This window comes from Phodopus roborovskii, unplaced genomic scaffold, assembly GCF_943737965.1.
Source record: "Phodopus roborovskii unplaced genomic scaffold, PHOROB, whole genome shotgun sequence".
In the NCBI taxonomy this organism is placed as follows: domain Eukaryota; kingdom Metazoa; phylum Chordata; class Mammalia; order Rodentia; family Cricetidae; genus Phodopus; species Phodopus roborovskii.
The window spans coordinates 1404986-1417807 of NW_026126619.1; the positions used below are offsets into that span (position 1 = coordinate 1404986).

The following is a 12822-nucleotide window of genomic DNA, read 5'->3' on the forward strand; positions in this document are numbered from 1 at the left end:
AGCCTATTTATCTCTGCACTTGAGATCTCAGTATAATAATTCAGCTGCTATGCCGAGGTTGTGATTATAGAAACACTACCTCATCACTTATTTGACCTGATGTTATCCTAAATGCCTTCTACTTGACTCTAATAGCAATGCAACGAAGAAGTACTCCTATCATACTTTTGGAGGGACTAGGTTATGTTTCATGTCAGGGCTCATTGTCTTTACAATGATATTGCGTTGATGTCAGAGCACATAAATAATTACAATGACTATGTACTCTATCCATTCATTTTGATACGTAAAATAATCCTTTTCTAAAATGACTTATCTTAAAATTTCACTTGCTAAGCATATTTAAAGATTGTTAGTGTTTTCAATACAGTCATCTATTAGCAACTAACTGGAATTTCCTTCAGTGGGAATAGTATTATTTTAGGGTCTTACAGGGTGTATTAGGTTGAAGAAGAAGTCTGCAGGCATTGGAAAGGATAAAGAAGTAAGGGATACTCAGGTATGTTCACAACACATTCATACCACATTGTTAAAATTTTTTTAAATAATACAGCTGGGCGGTGGTGGCGCACACCTTTCATCCCAGCACTCAGGAGGCAGAGGCAGGTGGATCTCTGTGTTTTTGAGGCCAGCCTTGTCTACAAACAACTTCCAGGACAGGCTCCAAAGCCACAGAGACGCCCTATCTCAAAAACAAGAACAAACAAACCCAAAGTATAAAAATAATCTTAATAAAAGAAAGGAATTTATGAATTCTACTTAATGACCTTACATACTCTATAATCTGGGGTTAAATGTCATACAAACAAAACACAAAGCTGTGTGTTACAGTATAGTTGCTGATTTATTGAGCCATTTAAGCTGTAACTTCCTGATGGCAAATGCTGAACAAAGTTTCTTGTTAGTGTTATTTCTTCCCTTTTATTTATTTTCTTCAGTATTTCATTCTAGATTGTTCATTTGTTACCTACAAGGATTGAAATCGCTATTCGATGTATAATATTGATAGCATAATTCATATATACGTGTGTGCCACAAGCTGAAACTGATGAAGTCTGCATGTTCTAGCAAGAACCCAAAAATTTATATTAGGTAAGTAATTTTATTTAGTCAGTAAACACATAATATTTTTAAATCATACAGAGGAATGTGGCAAATTCTGTAACCAAGTAATAAAAATGCAAGAACTATAAAATCTAAATCTAGGAATATGTGCAAATTAGAGATATTGAAACAATTACTATAAATGTAAACCTGTGTTAAGCTGCATGTGCCAAGGGATTTAAATTCTTATAATCCACTGAAGTCCAAGTTTCTGCACCAGAAGTAAGGGCCCCAGAAACATTTTCACGTTCGATTTTATTTGGAAGGCACTAACTGGATTATTCAAATTTTCATATCCAATAGAATAATAATTTGTATAAATATGGGTATTGAAGTTTGAAAAACAAATAATGGTAATATTGTATGAATTTATGTGTAGATTTGAATTTTACTGTTTCAGTAATTTAACATAATATGAAATGAAACACTTCATAGAAGTGTGTCATGACATATTACAGGATTTTTTTTCAAATGCTCTAGGATACAAATTACATAAAAACAGCATTTATTATTATAAAATACCTCAAGATGCAGATTTTTCCATGTTTATTCTTTCAGAGTTCACAACTACTATGTATTTTTGTTGATGTAATTTTTACGTCTGTATAGCCGACTGTGCCACCCCTTAATTAAAACTAACATATAGGAGACCCATGAGGTAGACATGACTATAAAGTCACCTGCAACAAACAGAGTAACAATGACATCTTTCAAATTAAAGTGCTTTTTAAAATCATGATCACTTAATACTTTATCAGGTAAAATGCTGCTACATTTGAAAGTTTCCTTTAAAACATTTATTAATGACAATGGCCCAAATGCTCTGGTTTAATACACCAATTCCACTTTTAAAAGTTATCCTAAAAACCTTTAGAAAAGAAGATCAAAGAATTCAATTTGATCAAGAAAGTAGATGGAGTGAAGAACCTTGATTTACATAATATAATTAAAGAAATACTGGTGCCGTTAATTTTAGAAATAATTTAATTTGGTCTATATCAAAGAAGACATGTAAAGGAAGACAAGGGGCCGAAGGCATGCTTGTGGGGTAGGACTGGTGGCTGGCACCATAACCCTATCTGTAAAAAGATGCTTACTGGCATTCGCTTCCGCCAATTCATCTGTGATTTCTAAATTAATTCTGAAGGAAACCATAGCTTACTTGAGGATCCCGATGAGTATCTGTGTGCCTGGCTTTTTTTTCTCTGTTCACAGACAAAGCGTTTCCACTGGTCATGGAAAAAAGGTCTAAATCCGTGTCTTCTCTGCTTACAAGTCTTGCCTGGGAGCAACGGGAGAGAATGTATACAATCATGAAACAAAATATGGCATTTTCTGAATGCAGCTCACATTACCCCAAATAAACAAACAGGCTCTGTCAAACAACCTTCTTCAAAATGACACCACAATCCTTTACTGCTGCCCAGCCTGAACAAATGCACTATGTCAAAGCGTTTTTTTGCAAATAAGAGCCGATTTTAAAATTGAGCTTCGCTGTTTGAGTCTGCACAACAAAAGACAACATTTTAGTACAGTAATTTTTGATGAAAATCAATCTTGGAAGCAGTGGGTAAAGCTATAAACAGCTTAACTTCACTTATGACCAAGTATATTATTTAATACTTAGTTAAATGTTAGAGATGTCATACTATATTATTTTTACAGTATTTGTATTTATACTGGGTATAGTGTTGTTTTCTATCAACAATCCTTGAAATGAATATTCCATATTTGTGGACCCACTGCATCATTATAACCACTGTCAGTATAAAATATTATACTTTAAAAGGTCTAATTTTGAGATAATGTTAAATGCATAGTAATTTCAAGGTGTATTTTATGCAGCTAATTGTATATTTATTACTATGCTGTTTTGCTACTAAGCATCACAAGAATTGCTTGTTACCTATTGGATATTCCCTTACAGAATGCCTTGTATCACTAGGAAATTGTCAAGACTCAGCTGTGAAGTGGGGGATATGTTGTTACAAAAAAATAAATAAATAAAACAGCCCCTAAGCAGATAGGATCGACCCCCAAACCACTGCATAATTGGATTCTTGTGAGATCATGAGTATCATCCTAAATATTTGATGGGAGGAAAATTTAAATACAGCAAAATAAGAACAAGAAACCACCGCTGTGGTTAAAAACCTATCTCTGCATGATGAGTTACGCAGACCCAAGGAATCAGAATCTAAATATCGTCTTTCCCATTTAGCTATCACCTCCTTCCTTCACCCTCCTCCCTCCTCCACTTTCCCACACTTCTCCATCTTCCTCCTCCTCTATTTCTCTTTTTCTCTGCCTTCCTCTATTCCTCCCCTTTCTTTTTTGGAATTATGCTGTCTTCCTGTCTGCCATGGAACTCTCTAGTGATAAGAGTGCAAGCATACACCATGTCTGGCTTGCCATTTTCCTTCCTTCTCCAACCTTCTCATTCTCACTCACACATGAATGAAGATACTTGTTTTTTTTTCTCAAATAAACAAAATATTAAAGTTACAAAATGTGTGCATATTTATGTTTTATAACACATTTTAAATTCGTATGCACTATGGAATAACCCCCGAATTAATGAGTAAAAATTTCAAACCTTTCATAAACAAACCTTTGGGCCATATCTCAAATTCAAACCATAAAACAGAAAATCAAATTTTAAAGAACAATTTAACAGGAACATACGACTTCACAAGAGTGCCATCTAACAGCCTGAATTGAAACTTGCAAACATTTTTTTTTTTTGTTTTGTTTTGTTTTTTGTTTTATTTCACCGAGAGACAAAATGGTGGGATCATGGCAAGCTTCTACAGAAACCCGGGATTTCAAATGAAGGCTCAGTTCATGACCGTCAGTGAATCTGGTATAGCTCCTGGGTTATTGATGTTTAAATTCTATACGTGAAACATTGGCGTAAGCACTATTCTAACAGCTAACAGAAACGTTGTAAAAGAAAAACGCATCTTTTCTGCTCTACTTGTTATCACTGGGATGTAATGTGTCTCCCCAAAAGGCTTATATCCTGGAGGCTTGGTCTGAGCTAGTAGATTCTATCTGCAGGGATTGGGTCATGAGGCCTCACAGAAACCGTGAAGTAATCCACCAAGGGTCTAAACATCTGTTGGCATAATTGGGAGATGGTGCAAACCCTGGAGGTAGGGGCCAAGCTAAAAGAAAGTATCTCACTAAATCTTGTCCTGGCATCCCTTCCTGTTTCTCTCTCTCTTCTCTTCTCTCTGTCTCTCTCTCTGTCTCTCTGTCTCTCTCTCTCTCTCTCTCTCTCTCTCTATATATATATATATATATATATATATATATATATAGGCTAATGTAATTTCTTTTATTGTTTTAGAGTATTGTTCTATTTATAAAAATATAGGCTGGCTATAGAGCACCAGAAGAGTTTAGTACATATTTCCTATACTGTATCAGTAATTTATAAGAAGAGGCCATGTCAAGAGATGAATCTATGCTATCCAAGTTTGAGTAAGTCAGTATGTTAAGTAGGAATGAATAGAAAATGCAGAATGAGTAGGAAACTATCTTAGATGAGAGCGGGTAAGCTAGTTTACATTTTAAATATCTCTCTGTATAATTTGATCTCAATGAAACACATAGACGTTAAATGAATTCAGTGTTCAAAATTCATGTTTTTAAACTTTCAAGGAAAACAATACCGAACATTTCCTTTGCAACCTCCACCTAGCTTGCTCAGCAATTTTCACATGGCAGAAATGGAATTAGCTTTGCGTCTAACAAGCCAATGAATTGACGTGGGGTGCAAAACTCCTATTGCAGAAATCCTGTTATGTCTTGAGGAGGTTTCACATGTAATTACTCTTCATTATATGCATATATCATTATAACTTCCATTACAAGCAAGTCAAAAAGCTGTTTCATTATTCCAAAGAAAAGCCTTTACTCATTGTCACCTTCGTGCTAGATAGCCATTACTGATATGCTGCCCATTTAGCACTGAGACTTTCAGAATGTTACATGAGTGAAATTGTACAGTTTTATACTGTACAGCAATCTGATGTAGGCTATTTAATACCATGTCCTGGTGCATGTTAATATTTCCCTGATCATTGCCGTGCAGTCATTTCATTTTACATCCATTTAACCTGTGTTCCATTCTTATATTTTCACATAATGAGTGGACTTTGGTTAAGTATTGAAGCTATTATGAACAAAACTACTATAAAAACACTGTGCTGCATTTAAAATGAATAGGTTTTAAAATTCTTTAGGAATTTTCAATTTGAGAATCTCTTTTAATTATAGTCAGCTCCTTTTTTCATGAATGTTCATTTCTTTGGAAAAATTTTCAGTAACTCATCAGCTGCATGTACGTTTCTAAATTTTCTTGGTTAAACTTTAGTTAAAAAAATAAGTAAGTTATAATTACACCACTTACCCCCTTAACACTTTTCTCTTTATAACAACTCTCATACCACCCCCATTACTCCTCTTCAAAATGATGGTCTTTTTTGTTTGTTTATTATTGTTACATTGTATTATATTGTATACAGTCTGCTGAGTTTGTTTAATGTTGCTTGTGTGTATTTGATTTCAGGGCTGATCAGTTTTTATTGGATAATCAATGAGGGGGATCATCCCTGGGAAAGACTGATCCTCCCTCTATCAGGGGTCATTAGTTGTCTGTATTTGCTTAACAGTGGTCCTGTGAGTTTCTCCTCTTCTATGTCACCATGAAGCACAACATGGCCAGCATGCCAAGATATTACTACAAGTTCAAGAGTGGCATTCCTAACATGGTGGTAACCAAGAGCTGTCATACTGGACTGAAGGCACATTCAACTGGAGAGAAATCGCATCTGGGGCTGGAAACCTAGCGAACCTCCTGGGATAAGAAAAATCATAAAGGAGGAACTACTACCACAACTTTACTAGAACAGCATAATTCCCTGCTGTATTCTAAAACTTATCCGTATACCAACATATAAGTGTAGATCTCACCTTGAAACAAGACAAACAAAACAAATCCTTCACTTTGCAGCAAACAGATCATTACAGAAAATAACAACTGACAATAATCCAGCAATTAAGTAACATGGTGTGCTTTGTCTGAATGGATGCATCTACAATAATACTCCTACACCTACGTTTCAGGGAATATCATGGAAGAGGGTATTGAAAGATTATAACAGCAGAGGAACAGGATGTCTTCTGTACAATTATGCATCCTAGAAGCAACAGAGGACTTACGACTTACACATAATACCTCAATGATATGGCAACCTAGCAATACTTGAACAATTATAACACCAACAGATATGTTGACTAGGAGGGGTAATTCAACAGATAACATCATCCCAAATTTTAAAATCAGAATCTATTTCCTGAATAAACTGGAATATGAGTATCCTCTGAAAAACCACAGAATGTGGTTCATTTGTCAATTTAATTCAAATATCAACATATTATTCTATATCGTTACCATATTTTCTAATACATTTTACAATATTATGAAATGATAGTTTCCAGTTACTATCAATTGCATAACATGCTTTGGCCTTGTTTAGGCAGAGATATTATTTTCTAGTTCCCTCACATGCCAAAATCCACTTTGATTATGCCTTATGCTATAATATTGAAGTTCAGTAAGAGGTATACATAATAATTTTTATCTACATTTTAATAATTTCTTGCTTTTTAATGTTTGTTCCTCCTTTCCTTACAGTGGCCATTAACAAATCTGTGAAAAATTTTTATATATACATACATTATTTATACATACATATATAAAACAACCTGATGTACTAATATCCCTAGGGAAATATGCATGACACTCTCATAGGAATTTCACTAAAAATACAAGAAAATATTTCATGAGTGATAATTTGAATAGGAACATAAAATTTTTCTTTTCCTTTCTCTCTCTCTCTCTATATATATATATATATACATATACAAATATGTATATCATACACATCACACACATACATATATATGTATATGTATGTATATATATATATGTATATATATATATATATATATATATATATATTTAAAACAATTATTGTCCAAATTCAGGAAAATCTCAAGGAAATAGTATATAAGTGCTCTGACAGCCATAACATTATTTTTTGTCATAAAGACAACATGAAATTCTTCATGGAAAACAAAATATTAATCCATTTCTTTGGTCAATATAGAATCTGAGCAAGGAATGTTTGTTAGTTTTCATAAATGGGAGGTGTTAATCCACTTCCATCAACTACAGAAGTACTGTATACTCACTGGTCATGATACCCACTTCCAAAATCTCTGAGACAGCACTGAGAATTTTCCTCTTAATGAGATCCACTTTTCCAGCTCCCATGTTGGCCACATTCTTCTACTTACAAAGGCTTTCTTCAATAGCTTACAGAAGAGTGAATGGGACAAGCATATGCCTTCCATTTTCCAGGCTACACTCTTATTACCATGTTTAGAATCTGACCTTAAAGCTCAAATAATACTTAGCAGAGTACCACTGCACTCCATAAAAATAAGAGGGCTTAAGCTGATAATCACTTGTTACTTTTAATATGGTTTGATTTTCCAAACTGGGAACCCATATTGCTGATTCTTTCTAGTGTAATCTATAAATTCAACTCTTAAAATTTTCAGGAAAATAATCTCATTAAGCAATTTCCCATCCAGAGTAATTTTGTTTAACATGTTAATATTTTCACATCTGTCAAATAAAATCATTATTTTAAACGATGTCACATTGCAACATTGCATTGCAAGTCAAGAAAATATGTTATTATTTTAGCACATGGCACTGGAGGTTGCCCCAAAATACAGTTATGATATTTCATAATTTGAACATATTATGAACATATTTTAAAGTGTTATTTATTGGGTACGTGTGTCTATAACATTTCTCTGTAACTTTAAACATATTTCTTACCACAAGTTGAACTCTTCCACCATTAAGCACATCTGGATCTAACTCAGGCAAGAAGTGATTGCTTCATGGTGATACAAAAGGAAAAGAAGTTATAGTATAAATATAGAGGAAAAATATTAAAAAAATGACCAAATGTATTTATTCCTCAAGTAGAGACAAGTTTTAAATTATATTATATATAATAAATGCACATGTTATATATACACATATATACTACCATTATTTGTAAATTAATTTTTCAAAAACTAATTTCTAAATAATACCACCTTTCTTTTTAAAGTATAAACATTAATAAGCAAACATCTAAAAGTACTAATAATTACAGGTGATATAGAAAAGCTACGTGCATTTTAATGACATTCATTTCTTTTTTCCCCATTTGTCTTTAGCTCTTTGAGACAGAGTCTCATACACTCCACGTTGGACTCAAACTCACCATATAGTCAAAGGCAAGCCTGGACTCCAGTACCGGGTTGATTACAGGCCTATCTCTCTCACAGTTTTTACAGTCTTAACCTTTCACCTGAGGCAGACAAAGTGTTTACTGCACTGTAATATTTACAGTGGAGTTTAATTTTTCCATGATATTGACATTTTTCTTTTTAAAGATTTTTGTCTTTGGGAGCTTTAGAAGTGGTTCAATATTAAGAATTTAAGGTGTGGTGGTCTATGGTTAGAATCAAAGAGCAATAGGGTTAGGAGGGAAGATAAACAGATACATAGACTTTACTGGGCAGCCAAACTAGTCCAAACCAGGGGTTCCCAGACCAACAAGTTACCACGTCTCAAACGATGTTTTGTTAAAAAAAAAAAAAAAGGCACAAATTGTGGGTAGAGAAGGGGTTGTAGATCTTAGAGGAGTTGGGGAAGGAAGTGAAGATGATTGAAACAGCTTGTTTAAATTGTTAAAGAACTAGTAGAAAAAAATAAGACAGATGTTTTCTGAAGGATGACATTAAAAGATGACTTCTGACTTCAACATAACATACACACACGTGCATTTACAGACATATACTTGCACCTCCCCAAAATGCACCCCCCAAAAATGCAGGCATGAGTGCACACACACACACACACACACACACACACACACACACACACTGTCTCTCTTTCTCACACACACACAGATTTTTGACAATTTAATGTGATTTTGAAATTACTATAACGAAGTCTTTTATACGTAGTAGATAGATACAGAAATTCTGAGGAATTGTACCTTCTACTACATACACATTTTGCTTACTAATAAGTGGTAATATTAAGTATTTAAACATTTAAAATTCACCTTAAAACTGTTTTTATTTTCCACTGTATCACACCTACATCAACACTTTAACTTTTGAAAAAGATCTCTCATGTCTAGTTAACAGACATAAGTAATAGAGTTTGTTCTATTTGTTACATTTCTAAGTATGATATTCCTAAGGACCAGTCAACCTGATTAATGTGAACATGAAATAAATTTATGTTTGCATTAAATGGAACGCTTCAAAATAAAACATGAGAAATACTGATGACTTTCTTTCTTTGTTCACAATAAATATGTCAAATAACAGAAAGTTTCTATTTTCACTTTTTTAAAAAAAATCAAATGATGTCCCCCATTTTAGGAAGTTAAATGGGATGAAGTCCTCATATATGAAAGTGTAATTCACATATATCATCATAAAACTTCAATCCCGAATTTTAGCTGTCAATTGTATAAGTAACCAATCTTTAAAAAAAAGTATCTTGGTGTAACGCTTACCAAACAAGTAAAAGATCTATATAATAAGAACTTTGTGACTCTAAAGAAAGAAATTAAAGAAGATACCAGAAAATGGAAAGACCTCCCATGCTCTTGGATAGGTAGGATAAACATAGTAAAAATGGCAATCTTACCAAAAGCAATCTACAGATTCAATGCAATCCCCATTAAAATCCCACCACAATTCTTCACCGACCTTGAAAGGATAATAATCAACTTTATATGGAAAAACAAAAGACCCAGGATAGCCAAAACAACCCTATACAATAAAAGAACATCAGGAGGCATTACCATTCCTGACTTTAAGCTCTACTACAGAGCTATAGTTCTGAAAACAGCCTGGTATTGGCATAAAAATAGACAGGTAGACCAATGGAATCGAATTGAAAATCCTGATATTAATCCACGCACATATGAACACCTGATTTTCGACAAAACAGCTAAAATTATACAATGGGGCAAAGACAGCATCTTCAACAAATGGTGCTGGCACAATTGGATGAGGGTGTGTAGAAGACTGCAGATAGACCCATGTCTGTCGCCATGCACAAAACTCAAGTCCAAATGGATCAAAGACCTCAACATCAATCCAGCCACATTGAACCTCTTAGAAGGGAAAGTAGGAGGTACCCTTGAACAAATTGGTATAGGAGACCGCTTCTTGAACATAACTCCAGGGGCACAGACACTGAAAGAAACAATTAATAAATGGGACCTCTTCAAACTTAGAAGCTTCTGTAAGGCAAAGGACACAGTTGACAAGACCAAACGGCAGCCCACTGACTGGGAAAAGATTTTCACTAATCCTATATCCGACAAAGGGCTGATCTCCAAAATATACAAAGAACTCAAGAAACTAGTCAACAAAACACCAAATAACCCTATTAAAAAATGGGGTACAGAACTGAAGAAAGAATTCTCAATGGAGGAAATCAAAAAGGCTGAAAGACACTTAAGAAAATGCTCCACATCCTTAGCTATCAGGGAAATGCAAATCAAAACAACTTTGAGATACCATCTTACCCCTGCCAGAATGGCTAAAATTAGAAACACCAGTGATGACTTATGTTGGAGAGGATGTGGAGAAAGTGGAACACTCCTCCACTGCTGGTGGGAGTGCAAACTCATACAGCCACTTTGGAGATCAGTATGGCGGTTCCTCAGGAAAATGGGAATTAGTTTACCACAGGACCCAGCAATCCCCCTCTTAGGCATATACCCAAAGGATTCACATCAATGCAACAAAGACATCTGTTCAACTATGTTCATAGCAGCACTATTTGTAATAGCAAGAACCTGGAAGCAACCTAGATGCCCTTCAATTGAAGAATGGTTAATGAAGATGTGGCACATCTACACAATGGAATACTACTCTGCAGAAAAAAATAATGGTATCTTGAAATTCGCAGGCAAGTGGATGGCACTTGAAGAAACCATCCTGAATGAGGTAACCCAGTCACAAAAAGAGGAACACAGTATGTACTCACTCATATATGTATTTTAGACCTAGATCAAATGATCACCAGCCTATAATTCACATCACCAGAGGAACTAGGATACAAGTTGTATTCTAAGAGATTCATATAAAGTCCCTCACAGAACTGGGAAGGGACAAGTCCCCCCAGACCTCAGGTATAGTGGGGGAGGACAGCTAATGGAGAGAGAAGTAGGAGAAAATGAGAGGGAGGAGAGGAAGGCATGTGCGACCAGGAGGATTGAGCCTGGTTAGGAATGGAAAATAGGAAAGAGAGAGAGAGACAGAGACAAGAGAGAGAGAACATAAAAGAGGGAGCCAATATTGGTTTGAAGATAAAGTTGAACACAAAGAAAGGTCGAGGGAACTACAAGACTGCTCCCAACTAACAATCTCAGCTTCCGTGGAAAGGCTATCATAAATGCCCTTCCCGGAGAGTGAGATCAACAACTAACTTCTCCATGGAGTCCTCAACTAATGCCTGTTGAAAACAGGAGCAAACACCCATACATAAACACTGAGTCAAACTAGAACCCAGAAGCAGATGGAGAGGACAAGACCATGCGGTAGAAGTACATAGAGACAGCTTACCTGAACAAGGAGGAGCTAAGGGCCACTAGACTGATAGCTGGGAAGCCAACAGGGGGTCTGACTCGGACCCCCCCTGAATATGGGTCTCAGCCAGAAGGTCTGAGCAGTCTAAGAGACCTCAGACAGTGGAGCCAGGATGTATCCCTGGTGCACAAAAGGACTTTGCAAACATATCCCCCATGGAGGGATAACTGCCTTATTCTAGAGATAGGAGAGAAGCCCTAGTCCCTACTTCACAGGACCTGTCAGATCTACATGACCCCAACTGGATGGCATTCCCCTACATATTGTATTGTGGTGGGGGGTTGGGAGGGGAGGGTGTTTAGAGTGCATGGGAGAGGGTAGAGAGGGCAAAAGGGGAGGGAAGGAGGGAGGGAGGGCTTGGGGGGAGGGAGGGAGGGAGGGAGAGGGAACTGGGATCGACATGTAAAATAAAAAACGCTTTGACTCCAAAATTTAAGTTGAAGAACAAGTTACTGGGGAAAAGTATTTCTATTTTTGTTTCCACAGAAAATGAAAAGATGTGGATTCCTTCCAGACTAATGTGGTTTGATCACACCAGACCGCCTGAAACAGAGTACAAGCTGATCCTACATTCCAAACAGCTGGACAAAACAGCCCTACAGACTACAGCTAGGATATCTGAATCTTCTTCGAATCCCCCAAGACAGCGCCCCTTACCAGCAGGAAGTAGTTTGGAAAGAACGACGCCCAAATTCCCAAATATTGTGTATAAATGTTTGTTTTCATTTAATTGGACTTTGTTATATAAAATTAAATAAAAAATACTCTATATGCATTAAAAAAATCTATATATTGACACAGCAACAGTTAATGGATAATGCAAGTTTTCTTTATGCATTAGAGGAGGCTGCATGGTTTGTGTGGTGGTTTTATGCAGAACAGAACAGAGTTCTTCCTAAACACTTCCTGGTGGAGCGTATAGAGAACGATTCAATCCACTCTGTGGGAAATCCTCTTACA

General features: G+C 35.6%; 1 protein-coding gene across 1 annotated transcript in view; it reads right to left on the reverse strand.

Moving 5' to 3' along the window:
• Positions 1–2225: 2225 nt before the first annotated feature.
• The window catches only part of Lrriq1 (leucine rich repeats and IQ motif containing 1), a 152312-nt gene continuing 141715 nt past the window's right edge, over positions 2226–12822 (reverse strand). Inside the window, exons 25-26 of the mRNA XM_051206403.1 lie at positions 8027–8087; positions 2226–2386 (exon numbers count right to left, since the gene is read on the reverse strand). Of these exons, the coding sequence (XP_051062360.1) occupies positions 2240–2386; positions 8027–8087 (208 nt within the window). The 3' untranslated portion in view covers positions 2226–2239. The remainder of the gene's footprint in view (positions 2387–8026; positions 8088–12822) is intronic.